General features: G+C 33.7%; 1 protein-coding gene across 1 annotated transcript; it reads left to right on the top strand.

Moving 5' to 3' along the window:
* Nucleotides 1-1186: 1186 nt before the first annotated feature.
* Nucleotides 1187-5732, top strand: LOC149551880 (uncharacterized). Its single transcript, XM_089787381.1, has 3 exons — nucleotides 1187-1354; nucleotides 1433-4530; nucleotides 5151-5732. The coding sequence occupies exons 2-3, from the start codon at nucleotides 1896-1898 to the stop codon at nucleotides 5516-5518; spliced, it is 3003 nt and encodes a 1000-aa protein (XP_089643507.1). The 5' UTR covers nucleotides 1187-1354; nucleotides 1433-1895; the 3' UTR covers nucleotides 5519-5732.
* Nucleotides 5733-19769: the final 14037 nt, after the last annotated feature.

Here is a 19769-nt window from a genome sequence, read left to right as displayed (position 1 = left end):
AAGCACCTATACACTTTCTTCTCTAGGCCATCTTCCAAATGTACTACACACATCTACCTCCATTGTACACTTATGCCTTAGCTCTATACACCTCCAGCTCTCCAAATATTTTATTTTGAAATATGTTTCGGGGTCTGACGAAGACAAATGTGGAAGAAGGACCCCCTTTTCTCCATTTTTCAAACTTGATAAGTATTGTAGAAGCCAAGAAACATGTTGATAAGTTTTAGGTTTCTATGCTAATATTGTAGAGGATGTAATTGCTAAGTTACAAGGCACTAACTATGCTGTTCTACACAAACCACAATTCTTCGTTCATTTTCTAATACATTTCTAAGAATCTTTAGGCATTCTACGACTCTTTAGATACAAGCACTTCCATGATCCAATTAAAACCTATGCGATTTATTCAATCATCACCACATAGCCTTAAACATTTCTCAATATTGTTGAAAAAGGGCTAAAACATAATATGATTTTGATTACCCTAACATGTCTTCTTAATGTTCTCTAAACCTTCTACATCTTCTATTCTCCTTTTTAGTCCAATTTATTGTGCAATCTTGACCTTACATATTATTATTTAATTAAATTAAAAAGTAATTTACTATTTGATTTGAAATTATTAAATACATAAATAAAACTCTAATAATTGAAATTTGAACATTTCCTTTAATAAATGTGTTCTTTGTTACCTTTTTAAATAATATGTTTGAAATGCTTAGTAGGACAAGCATAAAGGAGGTTTTGGGTGGACGATTAGTTTAACTTTTATCAGTGACAATTGAGCTGAAATGGTAGCTACTAGCTATACACTTGCTGCACTATGCGATCCTATTGCACAAGTCTGCTGGAATAAATCAATTCTAGGTTCCCACTACTGTCATTAGTGGAAATGGTTCTAATGATGAGTATCTTTGATTTGAGCAAGGTAGTGTACTGCGCTATGATTTTTTACATTTAAATTAACTGAATATGGAAAAGATGCTCTTAAATAAATCGATCGTGCGACGTGAATTGTCTCCTGATAAGAGGTGGACGAGGGTATTTCTAAAACAAAATGATTAGTACTTCTGTGAAAAGACCATTTTCTTTTTGAAATAGTTTTGACTGCTGAAGCGTACGTGGAAAATTGTGTTCAAAAATATGTTTTTTCTTTTGTTTTTTCCCGCTCCCTCTCATTACATCCAGAAATCCAAAAATGCTTGCTTGATCGACAACATGGGGGTTTTGTCCCTTGGGCTTATTGTGCGTATACCTATATTTTAAATGTAGTGCATTTGTCAGTAGAAAACATTTCACATCATTTGTGAGGTATAAGATTAAGCAGCACGCAAATCAACAGGATTCACAGGTCTACACAAAACTTATATTTTTATGTTTGTTCCTCCCATTAATCATCACTCTCAAGAACATTCTGTAATACCTACAGGGCCTGGTATAGAACTCAGGGTAGATGTCCCTATTGATTTGCACAACTACTCAAATTCCTGAAGTTGGGACAAGTGACTGTTTCAGACAGGTAGTTGACATTGAATTTTGAATAAGAATAGAACTTAGGTAAATTCCTGATCTGACAACCCAATATCTTCAGTTATGTGATGTTTTATAAGGATTCATAGCCCTTGTTTTCCAGTCAATCTCATTTTATTATTATCCACCTCCATTGCTTTTTAGTCAATTTTAGTTTGTTAAATATGAGTAAATCTTGTTGACTCGGAGGTCATGAGAAATAATTTTAGAAGAATTCATCTAATCAATTTCTCCCGAGTGCATTGTAATTAACAGAATAAATTAAGCTCATGTTTTCTTTATATATATCTATGTTCAATTCGTTTATAATGGTGTGGGTAGCACAGAGTTGTTTGTTTGTGTCTTGAAAGAGAAGATTCAGCATGAATAGCAGAGGGCAGACAAATATGTGTGAAGCATCATACTGGCCCAAAGCTTCCATGAATATCATGCTGTTGCTGAGTTTATCAGTCATTGTCTTAGTTGAAGCAAAGCAGTCTCCAGTGGAGATACTGATGAGTTTCAAGGAAGGCCTTAGGGATAGCAATGGCATTCTCCATGACTGGCAAAGTTCTAAACCTCTTTGTAATTGGACTGGCATAATATGTGATTCCTTGATGAACTCAGCTATCGAAGGCATTGATTTGAGTCACAAGGGACTCTCAGGGTTCCTGTCTCCTGTAATCTGCCAACTTCCAAATCTTGCAACTATAGAAGTTGCTGGTAACAGATTTGGGGGGGCTTTTCCTGGATGGCTGTCTAATTGTACAAAATTGGTCAAGTTGGATTTGAGCTACAATGGTTTTTTGGGCCCTCTGCCTGAAGCTATATCAGATTTCCGCAGTTTAACCCATTTGGATATTTCAATGAATGGACTTTCAGGACCCATTCCGCGGAGTATTGGGGGACTTCCTAAGCTTCAGTACCTCAATGTTTCAGATTGCCAGTTTAATGGTCCATTTCCTTCCTTTCTTGCTAATCTTTCTGAGTTGACAACCCTATTTCTTTCATGGAATTCCTTCACTTCTCCCTATCTGCCCCCAAGCCTGACTAATTTGACTAGATTGCAAATGTTTAGCTGTGCAAGATGCTCTTTATATGGACCCATCCCGACTTGGCTTGAAAATTTGAGAGAGTTGAAATACCTAGAGCTGTCATATAACAATTTCGCTGGCAGTATTCCAAAGGAGCTAGTGCACCTTCCCAAATTAGAAAAGTTGGAGTTGTATCTTAATCAGTTAACAGGAAATATCCCTGCTGAAATTGGGAACCTCAGTTCTCTAACTGATCTTGATTTGGATAGTAACTATCTCACTGGCCCAATTCCAGATGAGATCACATCACTGAAAAATTTGGGTCTCCTACATCTCTGGAACAACAGCTTGACTGGTACCATTCCTTCAGGCCTTGCTGACCTGGATCATTTATATGATGTTTCTCTTTTCAAGAATCAGTTGACTGGCAACTTGAGTTGGCACCTAGGGAGCAAAAGTAAGCTTGTTATTTTTGATGTCTCAAGCAATCAGTTGAGTGGTTTGGTGCCTCCATGTCTCTGCAATGGTGGGGTATTGATAAAATTAATATTGTTCAACAATAACTTCCAAGGAAACTTCCCAGAGGAGTATTATTCTTGCACAACTCTCAAAAGGATCAGAGTTCAAAATAACCATTTGTCTGGTGGTGTCCCAAAAGGCTTATGGGGACTTCCCAATTTGAGCATCCTGGATATTTCAAATAATTGTTTTCATGGTTCAGTGCATCCCAATATTGGAAGAGCTATTAAGCTTCAGAATCTTATAGTTTCCCATAATCAGTTAAGTGGGCCTCTGCCTAAGGAAATAGGAAAGCTTCAACTTCTAGAGAATTTTTTAGCTTCAGGGAATAAGATAAGTGGATGGATTCCTTCAGAATTGGGATCCTGCTTTAACTTGAAACATGTGTATTTAGATGCAAACAAGATGGTAGGAGAGATTCCTTCCTCACTTGGTTTTCTAGCCTACCTGACAGAATTGAATCTGGCCAGTAACGAACTTACAGGAAAAATCCCAGATACATTTGGGAGTCTTCACCAACTTGCCAGTCTTAACCTTTCTCATAATTTGTTGAAAGGGAGGGTTCCATCAAGCTTCTCTAATTTGGATCTTCTTTCTTTCATGCTCTTTGATATGTCTTTTAATGATCTATCTGGTCCTGTTACTTTTCCTCTAAATGGTGCTGTTTCTCTAAATAGTTTTAGGGCCAATCCCAGGCTTTGTATTCCTGGACAGGCAATGCCAAAACAATGTTCAAAGGCAGAAAGCAGTCTCAGAGATCTTATATTGATTGTTTCTCTGGTTTTAGCTGTTTGTCTGGTCATGGTTTCTATTGCTTCCATCATCATCAGGAAGATGATGCAACATAAAGATTGGAGCAAAGAAAAATTGATCACAAACTCCCACTGGAATATAGTACCTTTTGGACAGCTGAACTTCAGTAAAGAAGAAATTTTGGGCAGCTTGCAAAGAGAAAATTTGATTGGCCACGGAGGTGCTGGCCACGTATACAGGGCTATGCTAGAAAACAATGAGTTTGTAGCAGTTAAGATGCTGCATAGGAGAGATGGGGATTTGTGTCAAGATAATGGATTCACAACCGAGATAGAAACAATGGGCTCAGTTCGGCACCGTAACATTTTAAGATTATTGTGTTACTTATCAAATAATGAAACAAATCTACTGGTTTATGAATATATGCCAAATGGAAGCTTAGGTGAATTGCTGCAACGGAGCAAAGCTTGTATGCTTGATTATACAATTAGGTTCAGGATTGCACTAGGTACTGCTCAAGGCTTGTCTTACTTGCATCATGACTGTGTGCCACCCATTGTGCACAGAGATATAAAGCCTAACAATATCCTGCTAGATGATGAGATGGTACCACATATTGCCGATTTTGGAATTGCAAAGATCCTTGACAGAATAATGCCAGCAGGATATACAGTTTCAAGTGTTCCAGGCTCTATTGGATACATTGCCCCTGGTAAGCATACTCTTGTCTTGCATTCTAGTATTTTAAATTATGAAGTAGGAATCAGTTCTTTGATTGATGTGAACTTTCGATGCATTTTACATATTATTATAAGCCATGTACGTTTGAGTTGTCTAGTGGTGAAGAACTGGCAATCTTGAAAGGGAAGTTACAAGTTCAAACGTTGTAGGCATAAGATATGTATGCCTTGTTTGTAGTACAGTTTGTTTTGCAAGAATTGCAAGTAGTCCCATATTACTATAAGCCATCTGTAAAGTTGTATGCCCATACATCTGTTGGACTAACCGTCCACATCCCCCTTCAGGATTCATGACATGGCTTAACCGCCTCTTGTATTCTATAAGTCTAGTAGTTGTATCGGACATGGACAAGTTGATCTTTGGTGCAACAACAACCCGAACTTGTAACAAGTGGTATGAGATCTCCGATCTAAATAGTGTGAAATATGTTAAAACTGACTTCATTCTAATGGTAGAAGCAGATAATACTATACGATTTTGCCCTTTAGGAACATCCACATTGTGTAATCTCTCTTATTACCCACTGACAATTAGGTTTTTTTTTGCCATCTTCTTATATGGATTTGCTGACCGAACTTGTTATTCTTGCAGAATATGGGTATGCTAATAGAGTCACCGAAAAGAGTGATGTTTATAGCTTTGGCATTGTGCTGTTAGAGCTTTTGACTGGAAAGCAGCCAACTGCAACAGAGTTTGGAGAAGGAATGGGCATTGTGAGATGGGTGGCTGCAAAACTCAGAGCAGGAAAGGGTTTACAACAAATTCTGGACGCCCGAATACAATGGGGCTCAGAGCAACACATGCTGTTTCTAGTGAGAATAGCCTTGCTATGCACTAATAATTTTCCAAACAATCGCCCCTCCATGAAAGAAGTAGTACATATGCTTTTGGAAGTTGGGACTGACAAAAAATTCGATAACTTTTCAAGACATCAACACCTGATGCAAATGAATGCTTAGTATATTTGCAATATGTTTCAGAATGAATGGTTTTCTTCCATGTTGCTTAAAGTACTTTGTAAAAGTAACTCATATGGAAAAGCTGGCTATTTAGTGTGGAAATTAACTGCACAGCCAACCTAGATCAGAGCAAGACAATATATAGGCTGTGTAGTGCTCTCTGTATTGATGGACTAAAAGGGAAGAATATGATCGAAGCCTCAGTCATTCATTCTGTTTTCTGTTCTTAATGAGTTGGGGAATCATTCTCTTTTATGTTGTGGGTGATGAATTTGTTTAAGGGGAATCATTCTCTTTTTACTTTTAGTGTGTGATGAATTTGTCCACAAATTCATAGCGACAAAACCATATTTATTGACCTTCTAGCAGCATATCAGTCTCCACAAATATTTATCAACTTTTCAATCCCGCGAGCTATAAAAAATATGTGAATTTGTTATAACCTAACTATCTCGATAAATTTCACTGGACGGAACCGAAGAGTAAGCCTAAAATTTTCGATTTAAATTGAGATAATATACGTAAAATCAAGCAGTAGTTATGGAAGAACCAAGACACAAAAAGCGCGCTAAACAAAAACACGAATGATACTGTCTTTAAAAAGATGTTTGGCGGGTACATAAATCGGTGTTTAGTAATAATTTCACGCGATATTTTGCCTTCCCTTCTTAAAATATGAACAAGCGTTCCCCCCGTTTAATTTCTGTTTAGAGTTGGAGTTTTCCTCTATTTAGGAACAGTTTATTTATTTATTTAAAATAAAAGTAATTTATATTTTCATATGGAGAGGTCTATTCCGACACTTCATCAATCCTTCCATAAGAGGTTATTCAATGTAATGGTGTAAGTAAAAAGAAATGCTTTATCTTTTATTTTTGATGTTCTAAACTAGTACTTGTATCTTTTAAGATTGCAAGAATTACGCTAGTGTTATATATATATATATAATGTATTTTTTTTGGTGTAAAAGTTGATTATAATCTTGCAAAATAATTATCCTTTTTGATCACCAGTTCATTTAGATGAAATTCCTTTATTGTGTCAATTATTTTACATTTTAATTATCCATAGAAGGTAAAAGAAAATTAAGGATGAAGACCATCCAAATATCTTACTCTAGACATATCCATCTCATTTTTCTATTTCTCTCTTTCTACCCCTCTTTTTCTTCTTTCTTCAAGTGTTCTTCTTCTTTTGCTCCTCCTTCAAACCCTTTATTCCCTTTCATATCCTCGATCTCCTCCTCCTATTCTCCTTTCTTACTTTCCTTCTCCATATCCTTCTTGTTATTCTCCTTCCTTTTGTTGGGCTTCTTCTCTTTCTCCTTCTTCCTCTTCCACTTTATTCTTCCCTCCCTTTTCACCTTCCCTCATCCATGGTCTTTGGCTTCATATTTCTTATAGTTATTTTCATCTTGCTTCAACTTCCTCTCTCTCTCCTCTCTCTCTCTCTCTCATCTTCTCTACTTCATTTCTTCCTCCACCTCTCCTCCTCCTCCTCCTTCTCCTTGCCCTTAAATAATGGAGCACCAACGAAAGAATTATTTTAATTTCTTTACATTTCAAGAAAGATGTTCTTCTTGATTTTCTTAGATATTCTCTTATTCTCACTACTACATTAGGCTTTAATTTTTGACCTAAATTTTCAACCTAAGGCCAGTTTGGCTTGTGAATTTTTTTTTAAAAAAATGATCACAATAAGGTCAAAATTTTGACCATCCTTAAGTTTATTGTCGAATATTTGACCTTATCGGGAAGTAAACAAAAAAAAACGAAAAGTGAAAATTCACCGAAACTTTTATTTTTATTCCGCAATAGGAAGGTGGGTTCAGCTACGCGCGTAGGAAGGTGGTTTAGGGTAATAAATTTACTCTGTGGATCTTCTTCCTCCTACCCCATCTTCTAGTTTGGCTTGTCTCATGCAAACTAGTTTAGACATGTCCTTGCAGGAAGTAAGGGGTCACTAGCATTTCAAGGGCTCCATCGTTGCTGTGAAGTCCTGCCACAGGTGCTATTCAAACCCTATTTCTCGGGAGGCAAAGGTTAAACTCTAAAATGATGCAAAAGTTGGGTGTGCTTTTATGGATATACTTTTTACCTTCAATTTTAGTGATTTCCTCTACTGTTGTGGATCCGACCAAAGCCGATTTTGCTTGTAGAACTACCTTTTCCTTTTTCTAACATGAACTTGGCCTTGTTGATCGGTCCCCGATAACTAGACTTTGATCGATTTATGCATCCTTGATAGTTTTATTTTTCATTTTATAGGTTAGATTGATAGATGATCTTTTTGGTGTCAACTCCAATATGCTTATATGGTTTGATCGGGAGTCCCACTGCATGGCTAGCTACTTGATTGTAAGCTACCTGATATGGACAAACTGATTCTATCACTCTTTGGATTTGTGTTGCCCATCAACTCTGGCAATCTGACTTTCTATACATCCCTAATTAGATTGTGATTGTGGGCTATATGTTCCTGCTACACTCTCTGTGTATTGACAGTCTATAGCCAAGACATAGATATTTTCAAAATATAAGACCTCTATCAACTATAAATTAACATTTTTCTAAATTAATTTCACGAGTGTATATGTTATTTTATTATTAATGTATCTGAATCTTGCTTGAATATGTTCTCATTAATTATAGATGTAAGAAATGGATAGTCTAATGGTTAAGATTCAATTGTAATTTGTGACCTAATTACTTTAAAATAACCAACTTTTAGAGATGGATGGGTATTTATTTCAAATTATGAATTTCTTTAAGAGAATTTTTTTGGAGACTGATAAAGAAGTTAGTTTTCGATTGCTTGACACACACACACTCTCTCTCTATATAAATATTTCAAATTATTGTAGTTACAAAGGTCTCATAATTGCAAAAATCACAAGGAAATTGCGCTTTATTTTTTAACTTCATCCTACATTGTGTATCTGTATATGAATTAGATAGTTGTGTATAAACAGTATGATAATGACTTGGTTGAGTCAACTATGAATAATTTGATTAAAATAATCAGGATAATGGAGGAAAATTAGAGGTTGCAATACACAAAATATAGCCTTTTGGCTATTAAAACTACACCAAAAAGAGCCATTTGATGCAGAGGTAAGTGTGGTGGAATGTAGTTTCAAAGTTATTTCTATCAAACTTAGTTAAAGTTCACCAAATAGAGCCTAATCCCAAAGGCTTCCTTAAGGCACTCACTAGTTCCCAATAGCCAAAAAATGAAATGGCCTTTCACTATGGACTCTAAGGGATCTTAGAGTATAATACAACCTAATCAATTCAAATAATCAGTTATCAAAGTTCCAAGTGATCGATTATCAAGCCAAACCTATTAACCTTGCCTTGTAGGCCTAGAAACTTAATTAGGTCTCCAACAACTTAAATGAATTCTTTTCTCAAAATCTTTCCAAAAGACTCAATGAAGAAACAATAGTGTTAAGTACCCATTTTCATTTACTTTAACATACCAAAAGAGTATCCTATGTTGTTTTTGACCAATCACCTCAAAATGGTGAATTCACTAGTTTTAAGATCTCAAATAGGTCACCTTTGCAAAGCAAGTATTATAAATATTCACTCTTTGATCCTACAACCTTAAAAGAGTCTCTTAAGAAACCTCCAATAAATCAAATCCATAGTCAACTTGGGCTAGACACCCATCTATTATAAATGCCCCAAATTTCGCTTCAAACCCTCACCAAACCCCCATGAAGCTTGGGCCTCTTCAATGTCTATCTTCTCTTCACTTCTCCACATGAAAAATGATGGATTCACTTTTAAAATGACATGTCTACGCACTCAAAAACATAAAACATACCTCTTATTAAGCCAAAAATGCTTACTGTTGTACCTTATCACTCAATTTCATTAGTTTTTCAAAAAGTTCTCATGGTGATTACCAAATCTTTGCACTATATCTACATATATTATGTTAGAGATTTATTTTGCAAGTCAAATAAATGTCATTCCATGAGGATCAGAAGTTGGCATTCATGGAATGACCATGATTCCTTGAAAAGACCAAACTATTGTGAGAAAAACAGTAAAATATGATGACATATAGCATAAATTATTTAAGCTTGAAGAAAAACTTGATCTCAGAGCATTCACAAGTGTTTGAAAATACTATGTAATTATTCCTAGAACATTTGAAGTAACCACAAATCAATATGAAACTCAAACCATGCGAGGAAAGATCAAAATTTGTAATATTACTATGTTTTTATTGAACTTCGACTGAGTCTCAATTCATACACCAGGCTTCTATATCGTACAATGATCATTCCCAATATTTGTTTTGAGGCTTGTAATGTAGTGTTTTAATTAATGTTTTCTATTAAAGCTATTGAAAGACTTTGACTCCATGTCCAATGGACTAATAAGGCTATTGGATTCATGATTAGTAGGCAATCATCCTATAGAGGTAATTATCAATTTGAGTTATAAGTTCTTGATAATAGCTATAGTTCCTTGAGAATATTCATGGATAGAGTAGACCCAAAAAGCTGACTCAATGGACATATACTATTACTGGTAGTGTATGATATGATTTTATAGCCTAAATTGCTCCACCTCTATGTCCTACAAAACCATTCATCTTGGTTGTGGTCTTATTAACTTCTCTCAAGACTTTAAGTATTTAGAAAGATAAACAATTATTTTGAAGATGGATTTCAACTTCTTTTTTAATTTTACAATTAATGTTCATTTTGGCTAAGATTTCCTTAACTTCTATTTGCATCTATAGAGTAACCTCCATTAAACACTATCCAAAATTCTTAGACTCACTACATGCTTATGTTATTATATTCAACATTTATGTGACACAATTACAATTTTTGGTTGGACTTAAACAAAGCTTCTAAACTTGTCAATCTAAATGTAATGTCCCCTTATTGGGTAATCTTAATTTTTTCCCACCAATTAAAAAAAAACCTTAATTTTAATCCTAGAATCATAGTTTGATAAAGGATGATTGTACCATTTTTTTTTTAATTTCTTGATTTAGATCCCAATACCTTTATATTCTTCTTAAATCTTGTCTCAATCTCTGCTTGAATGTGCCTTAAAATTCAGAATGATATTCGATGATGATTCCTAAGAATTCCATATACTGAAATGTGATTGTTGCTTAGTGATTTGATCATGTTTTTAGTTCTTGTCATGGTACAGAAATCTTGCCCAAGTCCAAATCTTAAATGGTTATTAATCTTTTGATCCACAACAAATAACATTTTTCTAGTTTTCATTTTCTATGGTTATGTTCAATATTTTCTATGAAAACATGATTGAGTTTTATCTATTGTCTGTCTTAAATGAACCAAGTTGCTATCTATCCATGAATATTCTACCTATTTCCATTCTATGCACGCTTGTATAAGTTCTTGAAGCAAAAATATGAATAGCACCTGAATTGATGTTCTCACAGTTTTTTGTTGTATTCCATCAACTTATGGTCAAGGATTTTGAAATGCAACCCTACAAAGTCTTATAGACAAGAGGTTTAGGTACATAGGAAGTCATATATGAATTTTGCCATAGGTTTATCAATTAATTTTCCATCTGTCACTACCCATCATTTGATAAAAACATTATATTGTGGTTTGTTATTTTATTTGATAACTGACATCATATGGTTTAACCACATAATATACCATTCTTTTCTGATTATATGCACACTGGATCTATAGTGGACATGCCTATGAAGTTTACATTCCCATGCAACTGCATATTCCTGGTGTATCTTATCAACTGGAAAAGAATATGCTATAAATTGCTCTTCAAATTGAAGGCTCTTAGGATTTAGAATGATGGGAACATGTTTAACAATGAAGATTTACACAATCAGACATGAAGATCCATTTTCTCAAAAGCCTCACTCTTCTCTTGACTACTGCTCTCAGATTTTACACTCCCCATGTCTTCTTTCTTTTTCACTCTTCTCTAATAAAAAAGGTGGTTCAATTAATCTGTAATAAAATTTCTTTTGTTCCAAGGGCAACATAATTTTCTGAGCTTGAGGAAAAAATGATGAAATTGCTAAACAAATATATATGCATGTATTTTTGTTGTATGCTCCTTGCATGTTGTGTTTCTTGTAATTATATTTTTTATTTTTAAAGTTTAAAATTAAATACATGTATTTTTGGTGTATGCTTGTTGCATTATTTTTTATTATATAAAAGATACTATTAATGCTTGTATGTTTACATTTTGTATATTTATAACCTGAATATTTACCTATAAAGAAAGATGATGCATGACAATATGAACCTAGAATAAATAACAAGGCAATTACTAGATTGTGGTCTCAGTTCTGAAGAAAAGTTGATAAATGTAATTGTTCTTGCAAAAAGTGTAAGGGCTTAAAGAATCAAAGAATTATAATCACAACAACCTAGAGTCATTGTAGGCAACATGGTCATGTTGAAGGGGGGATTTTTGTCGAGTGGTGAATGTCGATTTCCAACTGGAGGAACATGGAGGTGTGAATATCCAAGCCAAGGATAATGCTCCCATGGAAAAAGATGATCCTACGACAGAGAACACAATTGAAGATGATGGTATTGGCATAGTCGATAATGTGCCAAAGGACATGATTGAAGAAGATGGTATTGGTGCAACTGATCGAGATGGTCATGATGATGGTAGTAGCACATCTGATAATGATGATGAAGAAAATCTTAATTTACCTATAATTGAGAAGGCATACAACCCCCTCTACCAAGGCTCCCAAACAACTCTTCTCTCTGCTGTAGTTGTTGGTGAACTACAAGGTTATGAATGAATTATCCAATGTAGCAATGCCACATATGCTAAGGTATGCCATTTTTTTCATCTTCAATGTTAGCATACCATTACTATTTATTATATTAACAAATCATATTTGTTGTTGTAGGTTGATAGATGAGTTTTTCTTACCACCATCAAACATTCTGCCTCGTTCATACCGATATTTGTATACTATTATGAATCAAATTGGAATGAAGTATCATAAAATACATGCATGTCCCAATGATCAAATTCTATATCATAAAAAATACGAATTTACAACAAAATGCCTTGATTTCCATATTAGTAGATATTGGTCAGATCAAATAAAAATAGGTTCCTTACAAGGTTCTTCGGTACATTTCCATTATTCGACGTCTTGAACGATTATTCAAGTGCATTAGCTTGGCATAATTTATGAATTACCATGCACACAATAGAAGTCAAGATGAAATTATATGAATGCATGGGGATGGTTCTACATTTAAAGACAATAAAAACTTGGCCACACTTTAAAGAAGAACCTCATAATCTCAAGCTTTCATTGGTAGTGGACAGAGTCAATCCATTTGGAGATATGAGATCTATTTACTCAGTGTAGCCTATTTTTGTTATTAACAATGACTTTCCTCTCTGGATGTCCATAAGGAGGGAACACATAATGTTGTTAATGATTGTACTAGAAATTTTTTCATTTAATAGTTATCTAAATTAATTAGAAACACTGCATCAAAATGGTCATAATAATTATGTAATTTTTCTCTTCATTCAACTAGGTAAATACCAAGTTAGAGATATAAACATGTATATCGAGCCCCTTATTGATGAGTTTTTGAAGTTATGAGATGTAGTCACTCTATATGACATCTCTAGACCAATAAGACAAAGACAATTTCAATTCCATGCAATTCTTATACAAACAATACATGATGCCCTTGGGCTAACTCACTTTTATGGTATGTTATATTGTTAAGGTCACATATTTTTGGTATATTATAGTGCTTATATATTATTGTCGTATATTTAAGTTGTGCATGATAATTGTACATGATCTTTTAGGTCTTCAGACAAAGGGTAAATTTGCATGTCCAGTTTGCGGTCCAAAGATGGAATCTTGTCATTTAAGAAGTTTAGGAAAATAGGTGTTCAATGAGTTTAGACACTTTCTCCACAATAATCATAAGTATTGAATTACTGAAAAATATCTTTTTAATGGGAAAGAAGAGACAACGTCAAGGTCACGAAGAATGACACCTCATCTATGGAAGTTGAAATATAATAAACTAAATTTTTGAGGTAATGTCATTTCATCTGATGATTTTTATTTGAAATTTATATTTTGATATTGTCTTTTATTTAGTAATGCTGTAATTGATGCTCATGAAGGTCATCAAGGCATCAATGACCATCTTCCTAGAGGAATAAAAAGTTATCCTAGTCAATTTAGTAGGTTTCCATATTGCAAAGATCTCCTAATCGCATTTGTTTGATGTTATGCATATTGGAAAGAATGTAACATAGACACTATGGAAGATATTGGATGGAAGACATGATAGAAATAATGCCAAAATTTGTAATGACATTCATGAATCCAATCATGCACTAAAAAATTTCATTGAATCAAATAACAATGGAGACTGCATAAATACGAGTGCCCTTCCTTAGTTATTAATGGAGCAACAAAGTGATGCATTAAAAGAAGTCATAAAAAAATAAAATTTCTCACAGGATTTGCTGCAAATATAAGTAGTCTTGTATTAAAGAAAGGTGATTTTGGGCTAGGATTGAAAATACATGATTGGCATACCTTTGTCAAGGTAAGTCGTGTTCTCTATTTACAATATATTTGTAAAATTGCATGTAATTTTTATTGTATTATTTTATAATATATTGAAAATATCATTTTTAAATTATTGCAGTACATCCTACCTCTATCTATTCCACACCAATTTGACAATAATGTTAAACAAGTTATATATGATTTTGGAAAATACATGAGGTTAGAAGTGTTATTTCTTAGATTTATTATACAAATATTATATATACAACTTGTTTTACTTTTTATGTAATTTATTTTATTTTATTTTCTCTAAAATCTCATTTATATGTTCTTGTGTGTTGAATCTCTTTTAGGTTGTTATCATCTAAAGAAATTGATAAAAAAGATAAAAAAATTATTGGAAGAGAAATATTCCCCATCTTATGTGTGAAATGCAAAAGTGTCTATTTTCAACTTTTTTTAAATGCTCAAAAAACACTACCTCATTCATCAAGTTGAGGAGATTGAATTGTGTGGGCCTGTACATACTAGGTCAATGTGGATGGTTGATAGGTTACAATTCATGAAGGGCTTGGTTTGACAAAGAGCATATTCTAAGAGCTCTATGGTCAAGGGATATATGGTATACCAGACCATGGTGTACATTAGTGAATATCTTTCCAAGTTTTCAGCAAATGTCCATGTAGATTGCATTTGGGATCCCAATTGTATTATCAAATTCGAAGGAGAGTACTTGATGGGGAAATGTAAATTGAGAAAAGTGAGAGGTAATTATAAAATGTTATTTTAATTTATTAGTTTTTATAAATCTTCAATATAAGTTGTGTCTAAGTGGTCTATTTATTTTCTTTACAGTTGGTCATGAGTGGGATGCACTACCTTTGTATATTGCAAACAATCTTGATTGGATGACGATATGGATTTGACAATCTCAAGAAAATGGTCACTCATTAACATGGGATGATGTTGCATCATTGGTTAAAGAAGCTCATCATAGTGGAGATCCAAATGTTATGCCAATGGTACTTGATCATCTAGCATATGGTTTAAGAGGTAGAAGGTATATATAAGATTACTAATCATGACCCATAAGTTTAAAATCAACTCACAGATCAATTCAAATAGTCTTGACATGTTTGAATAATTGTAGATCAAACACCACAAAACTATGTACTACCATGACCATATATTTTGCATAAAAATATTAGACGAATGAAGAAAACTTGTGATTTTGGGATAAGTGCAATCTTTGAGGTCACTAATATTTCATCTAGAAATGACATACATCCTTAACAATCTAAAGATTGATACTATGACATTTTGGATGATATAATTGTGTGATTTTAACTCATTCAAATAAGTTATATTTGTTGTCAAATGGTACAGACTACGGCTAAATCAAAATGATCTTGATAGGACTGTTGGGTGAGTGCACCAAGATGGTGTACAAAAAGGGGAGAATAAGTGGACACCTTTTTTTTGAAATTAGGTAAATCTAAACTTGGACAAGACTTTTGAGGCTCATCCACTCAAAATGAAAAAATATATAAAGCATATAAATTGTAGTACTTTGAATCTACTTTTTAAACTACTAGTGTTTTTTTAAAAATGGATAAGATTAGGTGGGTTAAACTCTATGCACACAAAAAATAGTTCATGATTTGTTTAGAAAATATAACATAGTTGGTTTTGTGTGCAAAACAAAAGACATAGTCATATTCACTATTTTGCACATCCTTTTGGTAGGATAATAGTTAAGAGTCATATCTAGAAGTTTCATATTTTTTTATAATTTTTTGATGAGTATTTTATTTTTTTATGAATTATTGAATTGATTACATCCTGAAATTTTGGTACCTGTTCATGTGTTGAGCATAATGTACACCAAAACAATAAAAAATAGATTTTTTTAAAAAAAATGTGTATATAAACAAGCGTAGAATAATAATATATAGATTATTTTGAATTTTTTTAAGTATATCAAAAGTTATTAAAAAAATGGTAGACAGATGTCTGTGAGGAACGTCAAGGCTTTGGTAAAAGTAATTAAAGTTTACCATGTTAATGTTGTCTTGAAAGAGAAAAAATTATATTGTTAGAAAGCTAAGAAGATGTGTAAGATTATGGTGGTGATTTTAGAGATACACACTTCACCATTAGCTAACATGATGAAGGAAAAGATGAGAATTCATCTTAGAAGATGAAAAAATGCCTAAAGGAAAAAAATTGGAGGGAAAAAAATCTCTCAAGCCTTTGGGTCGTTTCCCTATGCTATCACCAAACCATAACCTAATCAGGTTTCTAGGATTCAAATAACTTGATCAGGTTATAAAATGAAAAAGTGCATTCAAAACCCGATTGGGTTTTAAGGAACTATATGTAGGTTTTACTCCGAAGGCCATAACTTTCACATACATAGTTTGATTGACTTTGTTCAAAATGTGTTGGAAAGATATTAAAGAGATCTACAAAATGATGCAGATAAATCAATAATATGCTAGCAAAATTTTATTTTCCATCAATTTGAATTACGCATAATCTAAAATGATCTTTGTCACCCCTAATCCCTAACCCCCCATCTCTCTCTACATGAAGTTCTCACTTCAAGGATCAAAGGTCAGGAAGAGGGGGGGGCTATAGGAAGAGAGAGAGAGTGAATATGATGAGAGAGAGAGATGGAGAGACTGAGAGAGATATGAAGTGATGGAGAGAGTGAGAGGGTATTGGACATGGACATAGAGACTAATTAATATGGAGAGAGAGAGAGAGAGAGAGAGAGAGAGAGAGAGAGAGAGAGAGAGAGAGAGAGAGAGAGAGAGTACTTACAGAGAGATAATAGTTAAGGGTAACAATTTAGAGAGAGACAGACATTAGGAGTTAGTTAAAGAATGTGAGAGGTTAGAAGTTATTAAGAGAGATATATTAGGGTTTATTTAGTTAGTGAGTGAGTGTGTATAATTTTTTTGAGAGATTGAAAATTTAAAATATGTTAACATTCATTTTTACCTATTGATTACACATTTGGGAAATAATGACAACCTATTTCAGACTATGCTTAATTCAAATTGATGGCAAATAAATTTTTCAAAACATAGGATTGATTTATATACATCATTTCTTAGAGCTCTTCAATATCTTTCCAACGCATTTTGAATAGAGTCAATCAAACTCTAGATGTGAAAGTTATGGCTTTTGGAGTAAAGCTTAATTTTATTTCTTCAAAACCCGATTGGGTTTTGAATAACCTAGTCAGATTTTGAAGAGGTTTTTCATCCTTGGAGCCCAATCAAGTTTCAAAATCTGATCAGATTTTATTTTTTATGTATTTTGGCTAGGCTTGGTAACCAATCCTGATTGCTTTTTGAAATTTTAAACAACCTAATCGGGTTATTAACTATTTTGGGTTTTTTTTGTGTGGTGTCCACTAAATTGTACACCATCTTAGTGCCCACACCCTATTATTAACATAATAATGGATTTACAATGATTAAAACAAGGTCATTTGAGCTAGTTGGAAATGAGACCCATGTTCTTCCAAGCCAATGTGAGCAAGTGTTTTACTTTGGCATTCCAGATAAACTAGATTAGTCATTTATCATTAGACATGATCCAAGAGGAAGGATGGTAAAATATAATGAGATGGAAGAAGAAGATACTGAAGAATCAGAAGATGAAGTAAATGATGATCATGAATGACTATTACACAATGAAAAAGAAGAAGTAGAAGAATATTTTGCTGATGTTGATGATAATAGTGATGATGATGATGATTTTGATCATTGTGATGAAGATGGTGATGATCAAGGTGATGATGCTCATGATAATGTCGACGAAGATGATGATGATGGCGATGAAGATGGTAGCGGTATTGGTCATGATGATAATGATGATGATGATGAAGGAGGAAAGTATGATGATGGTGATGATAGTCACAATGATGACTTGGATGAAGAGGATGATCAATTAAATGTTTGTTGAGGTATGATCAATTTCATGTATGAGGTATTGATTTATTCATAGAAATTTGTTTGACTTGTATGTTTTAATAATTGGTGTAGGGGCACCCACAATAAATGAGGAGTCTTGATTCATTCAACAACATATTCTACATCCTAAGAACCTATAGGATAGGTTAGAAAGAGTATCTAGGCATTTGGACCTATTTGTAAGGCCTAGTTCCAAGATTGGCATAATTATAAGCCCTTGGTCAACTATGGTCAAAGGTAGTCAAATGACTTAAAATCTTAGGATTTTCACATTTTCATGCTTTTAGCATGTTTTGATCCTATTTGGGTCATTTAAATTAGGTTTGATCATGTTTTGATCATAATTTTCAAAAGTTGCATAAAATGCAAAAATTGCCAAAATGTTGTCAAGCAACTTTTAGCAAAAAGTTGCATAATCTTGTAATTTGATTGCTAATGGCAATAAATGGGTTGAAAATATGTTTTTACCATTGGGGATGCTTACATAAACCCTTTTAGGTAGGTATTAGGACAACATGATGTACTTTTACATTAAAATCAATAAAATAACTCATATTTCTTGCCATTTTCATGCTGTAGCAATGTGAACGGACGAGTACAAACACACCAGGGTGATCAATCTACATTTCTAAAAAGGTGGATGAAATACCTTTCCAATGCATTTTGTTTGAAGTCTTGATAAATCTCCTAACTCAAGATATTGTTATTTTTGTATAAGTTTCTCTAAAAAGTTGTCATACCTAGGGTTTCAATAAGAATTTGCCATATTTGGGGATTTCACTATGGGAATCTAACGACCTTTGGTGAAATCCAAGCATTAACTATGCACTGTAATATGAATTTGGTTTCAAGTTTTGATGTAGGATCATTGAGCTTGGATTTTTATGGAGTTATTCTTTTCATGGTTAGGGATGTGTTGGAGACACATTGGGGGACCTTTCCTCATGATTGCATAGAGATTGGATGGATTGAGTTGAAGTTTGAGTTGTTTGTACCTTGCTACTAGAACTGTATTTTCTGGCTTCTAGGTGCCTGTTACAGGACATGTAACTAATTTTTCACAATGAATGAGAGGATTCAAAATTTAGGGGTTGAAGAGGACCTAGAGTAATATCTATGTTCTAAGGCGCAAGTTCTAATTCCTTTTAAGTTGGGAGATATGGAAATTCTCCTCGAGTATCAATTTATGGCAGTTTATGTGACAATTTTTTATGCTTGACTTTTGGGATGGATGCACACTTATCCTTGGTGAATCACCCTTTCCACATTTAAGTAGTTTTAGTGGACCTAATTTTCTACCTTTAGTTTGAAGTGTGAGTTATAATTCAATCGAAGCTAGGAGATATCATGATTTTTCTCAGATATCAATTTCTAGACAGTTAGTTTCTGTTGGAGGCCAACTTGTGGCTCTTCAAGTATTTAATGTTATTTTTTGGCATTCTAGGCTGAATTGTGGCTTATATTGGTATAAGTAGGGGTTGTGGTGAAGTATTTTGGTGATTTATCCATCTTCGAGTGTGGAGAGTAGCTGAAGAGCGAGTTTTTCCTAGAGTCTATGGATAGAGTGCCGAATGTGAGGCAGTTTACAATAGGATTGTGATGGAGTTGTGAGTGTGTGGATAGAGTGCCAAATGTGAGGTAGTTTACACTTGGATCTTGGATAAGTTGGAGTAGATCTAGGGATGCGACTAGAAAAAAAG

Source organism: Cupressus sempervirens, chromosome 6 (genome assembly GCF_028749045.1).
Source record: "Cupressus sempervirens isolate cs-2001-9-10 chromosome 6, ASM2874904v1, whole genome shotgun sequence".
Taxonomy (NCBI): Eukaryota; Viridiplantae; Streptophyta; class Pinopsida; order Cupressales; family Cupressaceae; genus Cupressus; species Cupressus sempervirens.
Note: the sequence above shows the minus strand (reverse complement) of the source record. Positions and strands in the feature narration are given on the sequence as shown.